Source organism: Canis lupus, chromosome 6, assembly GCF_048164855.1.
Source record: "Canis lupus baileyi chromosome 6, mCanLup2.hap1, whole genome shotgun sequence".
In the NCBI taxonomy this organism is placed as follows: Eukaryota; Metazoa; Chordata; class Mammalia; order Carnivora; family Canidae; genus Canis; species Canis lupus.
The window spans coordinates 37,075,954-37,093,667 of NC_132843.1; the positions used below are offsets into that span (position 1 = coordinate 37,075,954).

Sequence of the window (17,714 nt, forward strand, 5' to 3'; positions counted from 1 at the left end):
CTTCAGAATTTATTTGTTGTTTATTTTATTTTCTTATTTTTTAAAATTTAAATTCAATTAGCCAACATATAGTACATCATTAGTTTCAGATGTAGAGTTCAGTGATTCATCAGTTGCATGTAACACCCAGTGCTCATCCCACCACATGCCCTCCTTAATGCCCATTTCCCAGTGACCTCATCTCCTCACTCACCTCACCTCCCTACCCTCCAGAATTTAAAAGCAGTGAAGTTTCACAGTTAACAACACTGGCTCTAGAATCAAGTGACCTGGATTTGACTTCTATATCCTTCTCTGTGTAGCTGTGTGACTTTGAGCATGTTCCTTGGGAACAGAATAGATTCCTGAGTTATAGGGTACTTATCTGATATCCAGCAACCTCATATTTAATGAAAGACTGAAACCTGGGCAGACTCAGAGAGATGTTTTATATGATCCAAAAAATGCACAGCTCTTCTGCAGTAATTAAGGGGTTCCCTAGCTCTGGCAGTTCAGTTCAGCAGCTGTTACTGCACCTATTAGGTATTAAGCACATGCTGGGGGCTGGAAACACAAAGATGTGAATGATATCAGGCACAGTCCTTGCCTTATAAGAGTCTCTCAACCCATGGGTAAGGTGTACTGGGAGAACATAAAGGAGGGGTTGTTTTGTGCCAAAGGTTAGGGAAAGCATTAGGGAAGAAGATACATAAAAAATAGGCACATGCAAAAGCACAAGAGGGAGGGTAGAGGGTTCTGGGCCAAGTAACATACCTGTGAAATTGTACAGCTTAGAGCTGAATGAGCCACAAGGAGTGGTGGGGAATGGGGCTACAGAGAGAGGCCAGAGTTCCTGAGTAATAAGCATAGTGAGGGCTAGCCTGGGGCTGGAAGTGGCCTACAGGACATGGGGAAATCTTTGAAAGGTGTCCATTGGAGAGTGGGATACTCAAATGTGCTTTCAGTTTGTCCTGATGACAGCGTGGCAGATGAATATCAAAGAAATGGTGATGAAGAGACCAACTCTCAAGTTATCACCAGTGAGGGAGGATGAGGTCTGAGTCCAGTTGTGGTAATTAGAACGCAAAGGAGAGCAGAGAAGAAAATTATTTATGCCCATAAAAATCAATAGTCCTAGGCAGCCCAGGTGGCTCAGCGGTTTAGCACCGCGTTCAGCCTGGGGTGTGATCCTGGAGACCTGGGATCGAGTCCCACATCAGGCTTCCTGCATGGAGCCTGCTATTCCCTCTGCCTGTGTCTCTGCCTCTCTGTCTCTATCTCTGTCTCTCTCTCCCTCTCTCTCTGTGTCTCTCATGAATAAATAAATTTATTTTGTGGTGGTGACAGAGTTGTAGAGGAGAAGTAGCCTGAAATGATTCCACTGGGCATCTTTCCTATAGTACCAAGGGAAGCAGTCATCCAGTCTCTGCTAGAATGCTTACAGTGATGGGGAGATCACCACCTCCCGACTGATAGCTTTTGTTGCTATAAGGAGGAACTTCCTGTTGGACAATTAAATACTGGCTTGTGGAACTCAATGTCAGCTCTAGTAGGGGGCAAGAAATATGGCTCTGATCTATGGATGCTTTGAATTCCAAGGTCCATGAATCCCCACTCTATGCGAAGCTTTTCCTAAGAAAGTGTGGTAATAAGAATGTGAGTGGGTGGTGGGCTAGCCTGCAGATCCACAATCTAAAGGTAGGGGGGATTCTCCCAAGATTCTGGAAGATGGAGGCCTTTCTCTGTCGTCATATCAATGGATCATGCCTGTTAACGTAGGACCCAAATCACTTGTTATGAGCACTTTCTCTAATAGAAATGGCAGCTATGGTGGAGGGATGTGGGAGGGCAGGGGACAGGGATGGGGACGTAACATCTCACTAACATTGAAAAAACATATTTTTTAATATTTTGAACCATGTGTATGTATTATTTATTTAAAAATTAGATAAATACAGGGGTGCCTGTGTGGCTTAATTGGTTAAGCATGTGACCCTTGGTTTTGGCTCAGGTTATGATCTCAGGATCATGAGATGGAGGCTTGTGGTGGAGTCTGCTTGAAGTCTCTCTCTGCCCCTCCCCCCAACCACATGCACACACACACTCTCAAATAGATAAATGAATGTTAAAAAAATGAAATAAATATACACATAGTTTCCAGATTGTTCTGTAGTCACTCTGAATGACTTTTAAAAGGAAGCTTTTTGCGATGTAACACTCTAAATACTCAGTATGCTTGGAACAGCTCCTACTGAGAAAGGCCCTGAGTGGCTGTTCCAAGGCGTCTTGTGGAATTGAAGTTTGGAAACTGTAAATTAGTTATCAATAAAAGCTACCTTAATTGATTGCCCCAGATGGTTGCTACAGGGCTCCACCAAAAAAGGGCAAACTGCACTTTTGCTTGCTTGTTGGCTTCCTCGAATTTTGTAGAAGTAATTGTTCCTGATGGACAGTGGGGAAAGATCACCAGGGAAAAAGAGAAATTGGTTTCAGAGAAGCATTATCTCTTTTAGGCCACAAATTAAGAAAGCGTTTGTGAGATCAAGGAGCAAAGCGAGGCCAGGCGCTGGCTAGGAACTCTGTTTTGCCATAAAAGCCCATGTAATTTGAAGGCATATTCTGTAGCTTCTTTGATTACAGTCATAATTCAGCATGGTTTGCTATTGACTGAAGACAGGTATAGTCTGTCATTAGGAGATTTTGTTTCCTTTTAAAAGTTCCGTATTATATCATCAATCTCTTCTTTGGGGAAAATCACTGAACACGTTCATGGCATCCATTTGGTGAACTAGCCCATAATTACAACGTGTATATGTACATATATCTAATGTGAAAAGTTTTTTATCACCAGCACTTTATATCCTATTGTAAGTCAAGTATCCTGCTGTTCCTGTGTTTATTACAGCTGCAGAGGAAAACATTAGTTTTAACAAAATGATCACATGTGCATTGCAGGATATTTATCTCCATAATCCAAACATCAAGTGGGATGACATTATCGGACTCGACACAGCCAAGCAGTTAGTCAAAGAAGCTGTTGTGTACCCTATAAGGGTAAGGATGGGAAGCCTCTTGGGGCTTGTTTCTATTCATTATCCACTGGACCGACTGTATGTCATGCACCTGTCAGGAAGAGAAGGACAAAAAAAAAAAAAAAAAAAAAGGAAGAGAAGGACAGGATGTTCTTCTGTCATCGAGTTAACTTTTTGCCTGCGTCACAATATTTGGTTAAACACTGGAGTACCAAGGCCCGGTCCATTGTAGGCAATTTGAAATCGTGTCACATATTGGTTCAAGGCAGGGGTCTGTTCAAGTGATTATTTAAGATCTAAGATTATAATATATATGATTTGTTAGTTACTATAGATTGTTTTGAATAGCCTGCCTCCCTAAAAATATACTTATAGTAGAAATACCTCCTGTAGGAGAGGGCCTCTTACTTTGTTCCTATAGATCTTACGCCTCTCCCTCTCCATCTTCTGGGGTTTTGCTTTTCATTTTTTGTAAAGAATAGACAGCCCCTTCCAGGGCACTGGCCAGTAAAGCCATCGTGTAATGCTCATTGCTTTTTCCCAATAAGTCTTTGTTCAGAGTGGTTCACTAAACAGGAAGGAGAATAGAAAAATAAGAATTTCTATGTTGGGTTTACAACTGTGTGATGAGAAAGTCTGGGTACCACATAGCTTTGGCTGTATGACACACCACCCCAAAACTTCATGCCTTACTCTGCACAAATAAATGACTGTGTACAGTTGTAGCTGTAGACAATCTGGGCTGGGCTCAGTGGGGCCAGCTCATCTCTTTTCTATGTGGTACTGGGCTCACTCACATGTCTGGGGCATCAGCCAGCATGACCAGGAAAGCTGGAATAGATGGGATGACTGAGACTTTCCTCCATGTGCCTCTCATCCTCCAGCAGGCAGGCCTGTCTTCTTCCTGTTGGTGGCACAGGCTTCCTGGACAGAAGCAAGAAAGGGCCGGTCACAATCCAACAGCATTTCCCACGTCTCTTCTTAGAGTCCTTATATATTCATTCTTTCTTTCTTTCTTTCTTTCTTTCTTTCTTTCTTTCTTTCTTTCTTTCTTTCTTTCTTTCTTTCTTTCTTTCTTTCTGATTCTATTTATTTATTCATGAGAGACACACACAGAGAGAGAGAGGCAGAGACACAGGCAGAGGGAGAAGCAGGCTCCATGCAGGGAGCCCGACATGAGACTCAATCCCAGGACTCCAGGATCATGCCCTGGGCTGAAGGCAGGCGCTAAACCGCTGAGCCACCCGGGCTGCCCGAGTCCTTATATTTTCAAGTCCCTTCTTATATTTGCTGATATCTCATTGGCCAAAGTCACAAGGCCAACTCCAGGCTCAAATGGTGGAGAAATACACTCTGTCTCTCAGTGGAAGGAGCTGCAGATAATTTGTGACCATTTTCTGGAACCTCCCGCAGTCAAGATAACACGTTTATTATATTAAAAAATCTCTTTACTCTTACCAGGGAGCCCACGAAGCCCATGATTTTTGGCTGCTTCTATTCAAATGAGACAAAAATCAATGATTTTGGATCGTCTTTCCCCACCTCTTTCTTCCTGTGTTCAGACACAGGAGAAAGAAATATACTGGTATTCAGAATTAGTAGAAATTCATTCACCCTTTCCTCTCATTGACTCTATAGTAAAAGTCTTCTGGGAAAGGGCAGAGCACCTCATTGAAACCCTGGATAGGTTATCTCCATGGGGTGAGAAGCTTTGTATGTGATGGCATCGAGAATTTGGTATTAGCGTCAGCAAGAACCTAATAGCTAGTTATAATTTTACTATTGTTTTTCCTTCTCTCTTGTTCTCTATCATCTCTTTCTGCCCTCCAAGGCTGCCTGAATTTGACCTAATGGGAGAGAACCACTGAAGTCCATGCATGTCCTGTTTGGAGTCAGTATCTCATAATACATTCAGCACCGAATGTTCCCAACTTCTTAATCAAGCTTTGCCACAGCTTTGTGCTTTATTCGCAGGCACCTTTGTTTGTTGGGTTAAGTGTTTATCTGAGAGGGCATTCCTGGTTCCCAAAGTTAAAAGACTGCCAAATACCCTGTATATAGAACTCTGGGGGAAATGATGTTATGTTTGCAGGAAAAGTACCTACATATGCCTTTCTTTTCCTTAAAAAAATTGCTCTTTTTGGGGCACCTGGGTGGCATCTGCCTTTGGCTCAGATTGTGATCCCTGGGCCCTGGGATTGAGTCTCGCATCAGGCTCCCTGTACGGAGCCTGCTTTTCCCTCTGCCTACATAAATCTCTGCCTCTTTGTATTTCTCATGAATAAATAAGTAAAATCTTTTTAAAAAATCGCTCTTTTTAAAAAGCCACAAAAATTAAACCAGGCATTGCTATTGAGTGCAAAAGGAAAACTGGGATAAATAAGATGTAGAAGTGGGCAGCCGTAAGAAAAGGCTTGACTCTTTGAGTTGAACTGTGTATCAGTCCAATTTCATTCATTTGTCTGTGCAAACGGCTGACATCCTGATACCAAACCTCATCTTTGTTCCTTGTTTCCATAGTACCCACAGCTGTTTACAGGAATTCTTTCCCCCTGGAAAGGACTACTGCTCTATGGCCCTCCAGGTAAAGGAATCTTTATGTTTTAGTCTTTTTTTTTTTTTTTTAAAGATTTTATTTATCCACTTGGGAGAAAAAGTCAGGGAGAGAGAGAGAGAGAGAGAGAATGTGTATGAGCAGAAGGGAGGGACAGAGGGAGAGGGAGTAGCAGGCTCCCCACTGAGCAGGGGGCCCAACATGGGATTCTGATCCCAGGACCCTGAGATCATGACCCAAGCCAAAGGCAGACACCCAACTGACTGAGCCACCCAGGTGCCCCTCTGTTTTGGTCTTGGTATTAAGTGTGTATGCAGAGTTGTACTATCTATCCTCATTCAGGACTGGGGCTAATGACCACTGGGTAACTACCTCCTTTTTAACTTGTGAAACTGACTTGTGTTTGTGTGCAGAGGCATGGAGTTCATGTGTCACTCACGTTTGCTCCCCATGTGTCTCTAGGGACAGGAAAGACTTTGCTGGCCAAAGCTGTGGCCACGGAGTGCAAAACAACCTTCTTTAACATTTCTGCATCTACCATCGTCAGCAAATGGAGAGGGGATTCAGAAAAACTTGTTCGGGTAGGAATTCTTGATTTTTTTTTTAATTTTTTATTTATTTATGATAGTCACAGAGAGAGAGAGAGAGAGGCAGAGGCATAGGCAGAGGGAGAAGCAGGCTCCATGCACCAGGAGCCCGACGTGGGATTCGATCCCGGGTCTCCAGGATCGCACCCTGGGCCAAAGGCAGGCGCTAAACCACTGCGCCACCCAGGGTTCCCTTGATTTTGTTTTTTTTAGAATAAGTTCCAGCAGGACATAGTGGTACAAAATGATGTTAGAGCTTATTTGTTTTTAAATGATTTATACGTTAGAATTTATCCTGGATCTTGATTACCAAAAGCCCAGGAGATGGACTGACTATTATGTGTGGATACTAATCCTGTCCCCATCAGCAAAACACCATCTCCTTTCTTCTGGGAACATGACCAATAGTCCTTTTTTGATTCACGTGGCTTAGCAGTGGAAGCTGGGACAAAGGTTGTTTATGAAGTGGAATATTTTTTTTTCTTCATTCAAGAACCATCTATTATTAAACATGTGCAGTATATTCGGTTAACATTTATTGAGAGGCTACTACTATATGCTAGTCCCTACAATAAATACTCTCACAAAGAATCAAGAAATTGAAAACAATTATTTTTTTTCAGATGCTCTGAGCAACTTTCCCCCACAGTGCCCCATAGCCTTACAGTTTTCTTCCTCTCCTTAGGAGAGAAATATAAAATATATTTTATGTAAAATATAATATAAAATTATATTATAAAATTTTACTATACTTTCCAGTCACCTTATGAGAACTCCTGTTATGATTTATGCCTCAGTGTAAGGTGGGTCCTTCTCAGAAATCCTGTTAAACTGTTGAATTCCGTAAAACAACTGGTTAGGTAATCAATACTAAGTCAATGTAAATACAATATATTTTCTGAAAGGAATTTACTCTAAAATATTATGCTTAAGTTACATTCCCTTGGATGACTCATTTCTAAAATATTATGGCTTACTTGAAAGTCATAGTAGAATATTCTTATAGGATTGATTTACCTAAAATGATCCATTCTTTATTTCTTTGATACTTTTCTCTAGTTACTTCAATGTGTAAATTTTTATGAATTTTATCACCCCTTCAAGACTGTAATTTGTGGAAATCCATGTTGACATCTGTTTCTTTGTTCTTTGAGTCTTAGTGCCGGGTCCAAAGGTGGGGTGTGAACTTACCTGTTCCTAAATTTGTGGGTTCTGTGTGATTCTAGTTGACTTGATTTCAATTAGCTAAAATCCAACTAACTATATAAAATCTTCATCAGCCTGAAGACTTATTTTTTTTAACATTCCATTTCTACGTGCTGAGGAACAATAAAACTTTTACAAGATGCCCCCTGAATCAGTTTAGATTCATCTCCTGTCATGAAAAGTGGTTTTTACAACTTTAAGCACAAAACACTGCAAAATGCTCAAAGAAAAATTACATTATGTTCCCTGGACAGGACTTCTCTAAACAGAAGAAGAAATTCAAATATTTTATGAATAGTTGTTTCAGAGAAAGGGAGAGTGAGAGCAAGAGCGCAAGCATGAGCATGGGAAGAGGCAGAGGAGAAGCAGACTCCCCACTGAGCAGAGAGTCTGACTCAGGGCTCAGTCCCAGGACCTCGGGATCATAGCCTGAGCTGAAGATAGATGCTCAACTGACTGAGCCACCCAGGCGCCCGTTTTATGAATATTCTTTTTTTTTCCGTTTTATGAATATTCTTAATGAAAATAGAAACCACTACAAGAATTGTTTTGTTTAATGTTAGACAGCCAGAAAAGTCATTTAATAAGGACTCTCCATTCTGCATGAGCATTTTAGTCACTTAAATTTTCCTTTGCTTCAGTATAATTTTGTTAGAATTCTAAGGATGAGGAAAAGATTCCTCCCCCAAGGCTGATTCTTTATTTTGGCTCAGGTCATGATCTCAGAGTCCTGGGATCCAGCCCTGTGTTAGGCTCCATGCTCAGCAGGGAATTTGCTTAAGGATTTTCTCCCTCTGCCCCTCCCCCCCCTAAAATAAATAAATAAATCTTTTTTAAAAATAGTATTTTTGAAAAAAAAGGGGGGGTACAAAAGGGCATATAGACCCCTGAGCCCTCTCCCCACAGGCAACTACTGTAGTTTGCTAGTGCAGTCTTCCAGAACATGTATCTATATCTATATTAATACCAACAACTTCATCTATATCTCCCTTCCTTATTAAATACAAGTAGGAACATACTACACATGCCTTTTGGGTTTTTTCCACACTCAACAATATATATACCTTTTGGTTTTTTTCCACACTCAACAATATAACTTGGGTATTGTTCCACACTATTATAGACAGAACATGTTCTTTTATAAGTCTGCACAGTATTTCATTGCCTGCATATACTAAAACGTATTTAACTAGTCTTTTTCTTTTTTTTTTAAGATTTTATTTATTTATTTATTCATTCATTCATTCATTCATGAGAGACACAGAGAGAGAGAGGTAGAGACACAGGCAGAGGGAGAAGCAGGCTCCATGCAGGGAGCCCGACATGGGACTCGATCTTGGGTCTCCAGGATCACGCCCTGCGCTACAGGCAGCGGCTAAACTGCTGAGCCACCCAGGCTGCCCTGACTAGTCTCTTCTTAATGGACATTTAGGTTGTTTCTAGTCTCTTGTTATCACGAACACAGCTACAGTAAACCGTCTTACTATATATATGTCCTTGCATACATAGTAGTGTAGGACAGTTTCTCTGAAGTAGAGTTGCTAGGTCAGAGAATAAAAAATCACTGATTGCCAAACTGCCTGACAACAGCATTGCACCAGTTTACACATCCATCAGTGATGTGCATGTTTGCTTTGCCTTCCCTGGCTAACACAAATTTAAAAATCGTTGTCGAAAAAAAAAATTGTTGTCGATCTGATAATGAAATTAATTTTTCAGTTCTCAAATATACATTTATTTAATTCTGAATGAACTTGAGCATCTTTTTATAGGTTTGTATTTGTATTCTCTTTTTTTCTGTGAAATGCATTTTTGGTTGAATATTTAAAAAAATAATTCAAGAGGAAAACAGATAACCTCTGCTAACCTTGAAGGATCTCATCTTCTATCCTTTCGGATATTATTTTCTGAGCTCTTTGAAAGATCCTCACCTGGAAAATCTTGGTCATGCTGTCAAGATCTTTACTATCAAGCTTTCAGATAAAGAGAGCCCTTCAGGACCTTCCCCTAAATCAGAGACTCTTTCCTACCATTTGATTCTCTTTCTATTCCAATTAAAAAGTTATTTATAGGGAATCTTTGGGTTATGTTCCTCCCTCCCCTCCTAATGTTCATGCCTCCTAGGAATTGATGCTATTGAATAGTTGAGTGGTCTCTTTAGCAAATGCACACACCTGTTGGTGCTTACATCTTTCAACACTGTCCCTCTGCCCCCTAATCATATGATTTAACTTCCTCCAAATACTTTTCAAAATTTTAGACTAATGCTTCCGAGCACTTATCTGGAATTCTATATATTCTCTGGCACTGGAAAGAGCAGTGGTATGGTCAATATGGAGACATAGGCTCCATATGTGGTTCTCCTTCCAATTAGATGTTTGGTCTTGTAGAACCTCTTGGTCTTTCTGCACATTAGGGAGCACCTAAAAAACATGTATGCTTCTATTAAAGAGTTCTGATATTCTACTTTTCATTGGGTAGTTTGATGCTGTTGTAGTCATCCTTAATATCAGTTATATTTGGGCTTCTTTTTTTTTTGTGATAAGAAAAACAAGTTACTGGCTTCTAATGAGAGGGTCTCTATTGTGTCTAAAAGGCATTTGTGATGCATGTCCCAGCATTGACACTGTTCTCTCAGTTCATTAGGCTGAGCCAATTGTCTTGGCCGAATGAAATAGGATTCTGTGAAAGAAAAATACTTGAGGATGAGCATGGATGCACCATATGTGCAAGAAGTGGTGAAGGTGAGGAATTTCCACTCAGTGACAGGGAGACCTGTAAGGTATAACCTGCCACTACTCATGAAAACCACAATCTGGCCTTTTCTGGGCTCTTCTCCTATTTATTCTGTGATGCTTTGCTAGTGCTAAGTGACATGGAGAATAAATCCCCTATGCCTATTAAAGAACCTCTATTCTTTTCTAAATCTCTACTGCTTTCTCCGATCAACCAGTGAAGAATTGTATATGGTGCTCAAGAGATCAGTTTCAAGGTTAAAAAAAAAAAAGGTTTAGTTTTTTATACTCTTTTCATCACCACCACATCTCCCTTTAGAGCTCTTTATTTTGTTTTTATATGTCTGTTCTTTTGCTGGCTGCTTTCCTGTTCTTGTACAGTCTATAATATTTTATTTTGGAATGGAACATTTTATTCAATTGGGAATTGCTTTCAAGTACCTGAGCCTACCAAACAACAGTGTCTGGAGTTATATGGGGACCCCATGGAGTAATTTGGAGAGCAGAAAGGAGCAAAATTTTTCAGCCTTGTTACCCATGACCCGAACTGTATCCTCTTCCTACAGTTCTTCCTTCTGAGAATAACCCTCATTGTCCCTAAAGGTTAAAGGAAAGTCATCAGATGACTTTACACATTCCAAGGCTTTTGTGTCCATGTGGAACATGTGATTGGCAGGGAGTCTCAGGGGCTACCTAACTAACTAGAAGCTCAGGAACTGAGGTTTATCTTAAGCTCTCCCACTTATGATTAGTAATCCTTAGCTAACCACTAACTCTCTCTGGCTCTAATTTTATCAAGTGATAAATGGAAATAATTGCACCATCCATGGGGTTGTGCTAAGGAGAAATAATTGCAAAGATCATAAAGTTATTATGAAAGAACAGAGTGCTTAACATTTATTTATATATGCTTAATATTACAGCCATCCTAAGCTTTTAATCTCTGGGAGCATATGTGAACTTTAACTTAAGTATATGAGTTTGAACATGTGGTTGCTTTTCTCCCAACCAGGTGTTATTTGAACTTGCCCGCTATCACGCCCCCTCCACCATCTTCCTGGACGAGCTGGAGTCAGTGATGAGTCAGAGAGGCACGGCTCCTGGGTAACAGGGGTTTTTTTGTTTTGTTTTGTTTTGTTTTGTTTTGTTTTGTTTTGTTTTGTTTTTGGTCATCACTTCTCCCCTCTTGTAAGTGTGTTTGATGGTCGGAAGCTCATCGACATTTACCAGCAGAATGAGCCTATTAATAAGCCCACAAATTTTCTGCAGACACATGGAAAGGTCTTTAAATTAGATCCTGTTAACTGAATAGCTGATTTAAGTAGTTTTTATAACCGGAGGAAATGTCATCCTCCCTCCCCCTTTCCCCACAGAGTGGTTTTCAGGCCTGAAGATCACCCAGCCCCACAATCCCAGGCTGCCATAACGGTCTTGCTGGCTCAAAATAGCTGCCTGTGACCACCTCCTCTGGAGCCAGAGGGGCTGCATGTGGGGAACGGGGCTACAAAGGCCAAGTCCCAAGAGGAAGCCCTTGACAAGGTGTGTGAGGCCAGGGAAGCCACCACTTCTCTGTGACATCAGCCACAGTTGTGGCTCAGCTTGTCTGATTTTACATCTGTCACATATGTTATCTCTAAAGATTAAATGTCCACTAATGTCCCCTGTAGGAAAGAACACATCTCAGACTGCAATGAGCCTGCTGTGTGTGTGTACGTGTGTGTGTGTGTGTGTGTTAAAGTCTTTTTGTCTTCATCAGAAGTATTCTTCTTTGAAGCTTTTTACTAAACCTGGCTTGGAAAAATAGGTCTCTGGGAAATCTCAACGCAGCTGCATTTTTTAATGGCCTCTAATGGTCCATCATCAAGGCAGAGCTAATAGTAATAAAAGGCAAATATTTAGCTTCTTGGACATATAACTACAATATAATTTATGAAATTTTACTTGTTGAAGATCATTTTCCTAACAGAAGAAGAACCATTAAGATGCACCCAAGAGGCATGGCATTGATTTAAATGGGACAATTGCCATGGCTTAATGGGTGCTAGGCAGCTAGGCTGGGACACCCTGTCTCTTTCTACAGACAAGTGCATAGGCACCCAGCTGGGCACCCAGAAGACAGACCACCCCAGTGGTCATTCCCTCTGCGAAGACCCAGCCCACCTGGCCTGCCTTACTATTGTTATCTGTGCACTTGTTCTTCCATTCGCTTTGTTGATCTCCATTTTTAGGGTTCCCCACAGCTTTGAAAGTGCGCATTAGGAGACTTCATCAGCTATCTTTGAGAGTGCTCCAGGTTTTGAGCTGAATGTCAGCTTCCTTGTCTGGAACTTGAACTCGAAAACTAGAGTCTTCAAGGGATCAGGTGCTCTGAAGACTTCTTGGGTCATATGATGTTAAAAGAATAATCATGAGTGAATGCTAAATAAATATAAAACTACCCCGTGAGACTGTCCTTTCTCTTAGAAAAAGGTTGTATGACAGTGAGCAGCACAGTTTTTAAAAAAACACATGCCTAATCTATGCTGCCACCATTCACACGCAGAGATGAGAGGCTGAATGCTGTATTGTCCAAGAAGGGCATTTTGGGGGGCATCTGGGTGGCTCAGTGGTTGAGCATCTGCCTTTGTCTCAGGTCGTGATCCTAGGATCCCAGGATCGAATCCCACATCGGGCTCCCTGCATGGAGCCTGCTTCTCCCTCTGCCTATGTCTCTGCCTCTCTGTATGTCTCTCATGGATGAATAAGTAAAATCTTTTTCTTTTTAAGAAAGGCATTTTTTTATCGTCAATCTATATAAGTGAGGAGGAAGGAAAGCCTGCTGAACATGGTCAGTATTTAGAGCCAATTTAGATTGTTTGGTCCTGTAGTGAGCTCTTTCTTGGTGGAAGGGTCTTTGGCCATGGTGGAGGTAGGGCTCAGAGGGTGAATTTGCACAGAAGACAGCCCTCATCTGCTGTGCCAGGAAAGCATACTTTCCACGTCATTATCTTGCCTCTTATTAGACAAGAATGCAACAGATTCATTGTAGTAGCTCATCTCTCTTCTTCAGTAGATTATATCCACAAGTTATATTAAAAGAAATGCTGTGTATAAAAGTACATTCATGTCTGCTATAGAAATGAAAGGATTCTTCTCAATTATAGCGTTCTTACCAAGGGCAAGTAGTACTGCAGGTAGACACAGCAAGGCTGCATTAAATCCATCAGGGATCTTTCTACCCTTCAGCTGTTTTCTCTTTAACTACCAACTGTTGGTTTTCTTTTCATTATTGCCACTATATTCATTTATTTCCTTTCTACCACCCTCTACGTGAAAACAGTACCAAAGCGCTTGCTTCCTCCAACTCTAGTATGAGTGGCTCCTAAGAATGAGGCAGAGAACCTGTTCTACGGGCACTGATTCATCGCTGTGAGTGCCACTCCTGTCCTGGAAGCAAAGGCTCTGTGTCTTGGGAGAATCTCACCTCTGTGTCTCTGTAGGGGAGAGCATGAAGGAAGCCTTCGGATGAAGACAGAGTTACTAGTGCAAATGGATGGGCTGGCTCGCTCAGAGGATCTCGTGTTTGTCTTAGCAGCCTCTAACCTGCCATGGTAAGAGATTTTAGAATACATTTTTTTGAATACACTTTTTAAAAAGATGTATTTATTTGAGAGAGAGAGAGAGAGAGAGAGATAAAGAAAGAGTGAGCAGGAGAGGGGCAGAGGAAGAGAGATGGAAAGAGAGAATCTCAAGCAGACTTTCCACTTAGTGTGAAGCCCGATGTGGGGCTTGATCTCATGACCCTGATTATCATGACCTGAACCGAAATAGAGAGTCCAATGTTTAACTGACTGAGCCACTCAGGTGCCTCTTGAATACATTTCATGAGCCACTGAGTATGGATGAAGACATTATATTGACCATTTTGGGCAAAGGTTTGTTTGGTTCCACCCCTGGAAGAGTAACCTGAAGTCTTTCCTGGTCAAGTCCTCAGTCCTTGTGATTTGTAGAGGACAGAATCTGCCTCAGTAGGAGGAACATAACATACATAACATAACAACATAACATAACTCTGCCTACCACTAACAATATTTATTTTTTTTATTTTATTATTTTTTAAAGATTTTATTTATTTATTCAGAGAGAGAGAGAGAGAGGCAGAGACACAGGCAGAGGGAGAAGCAGGCTCCATGCAGGGAGCCCGATGTGGGACTTGATCCCTGGTCTCTAGGATCACACCCCAGGCCGCAGGCAGCTCCAAACTGCTGCACCACAGGGGCTGCCCACTAACAATATTTAAAATGGACATTTTGGGGTGCCTGGGTGGCTGAGTCAGTTAAGTGTCTGACTTCAGCTCAGGCCACGGTCTCAGAGTCCTGGGATCGAGCTCCATGTCAAGTCTCATGTTGGGCTCCATGCTCAGTGAGGAGCCTGTTTCTCCTTCTCCCTCTGCCTCTCCCCCTGTTTGTGCTCTCCCCCCACTCAAATAAATAAAAATCTTTTTTTTAAAGATTTTATTTACATATTCATGAGAGATACAGAGAGAGAAAGGCAGAGATACAGGCAGAGACAGCACAGGCAGAGGGAGAAGCAGGCTCCATGCAGGGAGCGCGACGTGGGACTCGATCCCAAGTCTCCAGGATCACACCCTGGGCTGAAGGCGGCACTAAGACACTGAGCCACCCAGGCTGCCCAAATAAATAAAAATCTTTTTTTTTTTTTTTTTTTATGATAGTCACAGAGAGAGAGAGAGAGAGAGAGAGGCAGAGACACAGGCAGAGGAAGAAGCAGGCTCCATGCACCGGGAGCCCGACGTGGGATTTGATCCCGGGTCTCCAGGATCGCGCCCTGGGCCAAAGGCAGGCGCTAAACCGCTGCGTTACCCAGGGATCCCTTTTTTTTTTTTTCCAAATAAATAAAAATCTTAAAAAAAAAAAAAAAAAAGGACAGGGCAGCCCGAGTAGCTCAGTGGTTTAGTGCCGCCTTCAGCCCAGGGCCTGATCCTGGAGACCCGGGATCGAGTCCCATGTTGGGCTTCCTGCTTCTCCCTCTGCCTGTGTCTCTGCCTCTCTCTCTTTCTCTGTTTCTCTCATGAATAAATAAATAAAAATTTTTTTAAAAATGGACATTTTAACTTTCAAGTCAAATTATTTACTATATTTAAGCAGGGCTTTGCAGAGAACTATAAAATGCTAAAGTCTTCAGGCAGGATTCAAGGAATATTCCAGAAATAATATGTTTATACTTATAATGGTATTAAAATCAAACTTGTTTTAAAAAATTAGGAGTAAAATCTTTAATGTTGCATAGTAAATAGGAAGCTAAATAATTTCTAATTGAAAATATAATCTAGTCTCAGAGTCTTTTATTCAAACCATATCCCAGAGTGGTTTATGAACAATTCTAGAAGTGGAATTGGGAAATAAGAGATGTTGATGAGGGAAAAACAGTATTTACTTGGAGAGTATATTTAAAAAACAATTATAATCCCTTTATAGTTCCAAGAATATCTTCACATACATTATTTCTTTTGAGCTGCAGGTAAGACAGGAGACAGATAAGGAAATGCTGTTCTTCCCATTCACAGACAGGGACCAAGGTTAAGGAAGGTAAATCTACCCAAAGTCAACAGCAAATCTGCAACAGAGCTGAGACTTCTGACACTATTTCCTCACCCTCACCCCTACCATTTCTGTTTCCACATTCAAAGATGAAAACAAAAGCTCTTCTGTTGTTTCTCTTGCTCGCAAAGAAGTCACTGAAAAAAGATGAAAAAAAAAAGAGAGAGAGAAGATGATGTTCATATGCAATCTATTATTTTAAATCAATTCCTAATTTCAACCTAGTTCCACCTTCCCTTGAATTTACCCAATTTCACCAATGTGTAAGGTGATCCACATTTTATATGTTCACAATAGAGGTATTTACATACAAATATTAGAGTGGAGTCCAAGCAGAGAACTGTCATTTTCAATGTGATTGTAAAATCCCTCAGAGAATCTCCATTGCTTCATCCATTTGAAATAGGGTCAATCATTAGCACTTTAACTCCTGTCCAAGGGGGACTATGGGAGTCGTCAACGGGAGAGGGTGCATGGCTCTGGGAATGTCTGTGCTCCCCAAGGAGACCTACACAGAAGGTTCTCTTCTATTCCCAGTGACTACCTAGGACTTTGTTGAGGAAGTTACTGTGCTGCTGCAATTTCCCTGAGGTGGGAAATCGGGTTTTTTTTTGGGGTAAACCCCCAATAAGATGATCAAGGAAGAAAAAAAGGCAACCAATCAAATGTTAAAGAAGCTTAGAAGGCTTTTCCAAAAGAATTGCCCTTCATGAAGGTAAATGGCAAATATGCACATGCTTTTGAGCTTTGCCTGCATCATTACAATGTACCTTGGAACCAATGTGTTCTTTCTGACCCATCCTTGAGCAATGCTGGGCTCAAAACAAAACAAAACAAAAAACAAAAACAAAAAAACAAAAACAAAAAACCACTTCTTATCCTCAAAAACTCCAAACAGACAATATAGAAGTGGAAAAATACCCACCATTTCCCAGTTTCGGTAACTAACATCTTGCCCAATTGATTTAATCTGTGCCTGCCCCTCCCTCGTTTTGTTGCAGTACCTTAAAGTATATCCCAGATTGTCATGTGCCCATCATCATGTTACTTCTCACAAATGTACTTCAGTACACATATTTTTTTTCGAAAAGGACATTTTCTTACATGACTGTACTATGTCATTACCACTCCCCAACAAAATTAACAGTAATCTCTCCATATCATCTAATACCCAGTTTATATCCAGATTTCCCATATTGTTCCAAAATGTCCTTTTACAATTGATTTACTGAACCAGAATCCAAGCAAGGTTTGCATTTTGTAATTGGTTTTTCTCTTAAGTGTCCTTTAGTCTGAACAGACCACCTTCCCTTTTTTTTCCCACTCGCCACTGACTTGATTGCCAGGGAGACTGTCCTGGATACATCTAAATTGTCTGGATTGCACTCCTTGTATCCTTTAATGGGAAAAATAATATTTAGAGATGGCAATCTCACGATAAGGGGTGCTCCTTGCTAACTGGGTTATCATTGCTTCTTGGCCTTCTGATTGGGCAGAAATAGGGAAATGCATAGTTTTCAAAAGAAGCAAATAATGACTTTATACAAGTATTTCCCATTTGAATTTAAGATTATAAGAGCTAAATTATTTGATTTTTTATTTGTATCTTTTCTCTAATTGTGAAAATCTTAGTTCTTAACATTCATATTAATATTCACTTAATCCTCATATGTAGATATATTTCATATTTGTGTATGTAACAGAGTTTCTCATTAATAGTACCAATACTCTCATGACAGCAACATTTTGGTGAGGAAGATGGTACATACTTAGCCTAAGATGGAAGTACTAATTCAGGATTTCTTAACCTCAGCACTACTGACATTTTGGGGCAGATAATGCTTTGCTGTGGGGGCTGTCCTGCACATTGTATGAGGCTGAGTAGCATTCTGGCCTTTCCTTGCAAGATACCAGTAGCACGACCCCCCATTGTAACAACCAAGATTTGCTTTCTGACATTGCCAAATGTTCCCTGGTAGATAAAATCATCCCTAGCCGAGACTCATTGAACAGAAGTAAGT

At 41.0% G+C, this 17,714-nt stretch overlaps 2 protein-coding genes across 12 annotated transcripts in view; one reads left to right on the forward strand and one right to left on the reverse strand.

The window, feature by feature from the left end:
• The window catches only part of KATNAL2 (katanin catalytic subunit A1 like 2), a 115,341-nt gene that overhangs the window by 53,822 nt on the left and 43,805 nt on the right, over positions 1-17,714 (forward strand). For 7 of the 9 annotated variants that reach the window (XR_012032592.1, XM_072829489.1, XM_072829488.1 and 4 more), the window contains exons 9-13: positions 2,935-3,033; positions 5,532-5,595; positions 6,028-6,146; positions 11,106-11,197; positions 13,573-13,683. Coding sequence is in view for 8 of the 9 variants with exons in the window: in XM_072829489.1 (XP_072685590.1) it covers positions 2,935-3,033; positions 5,532-5,595; positions 6,028-6,146; positions 11,106-11,197; positions 13,573-13,683 (485 nt within the window). In the remaining variant the exon portion in view is untranslated. The remainder of the gene's footprint in view (positions 1-2,934; positions 3,034-5,531; positions 5,596-6,027; positions 6,147-11,105; positions 11,198-13,572; positions 13,684-17,714) is intronic. The other 2 variants (XM_072829491.1, XM_072829494.1) reach the window with 1 other exon arrangement.
• Positions 15,509-17,714, reverse strand: part of HDHD2 (haloacid dehalogenase like hydrolase domain containing 2) — a 56,477-nt gene continuing 54,271 nt past the window's right edge. For all 3 annotated transcript variants that reach the window (XR_012032595.1, XR_012032596.1, XR_012032594.1), the window contains exon 9: positions 15,509-15,830. The gene's annotated coding sequence lies outside the window, so the exon portion shown is untranslated. The remainder of the gene's footprint in view (positions 15,831-17,714) is intronic.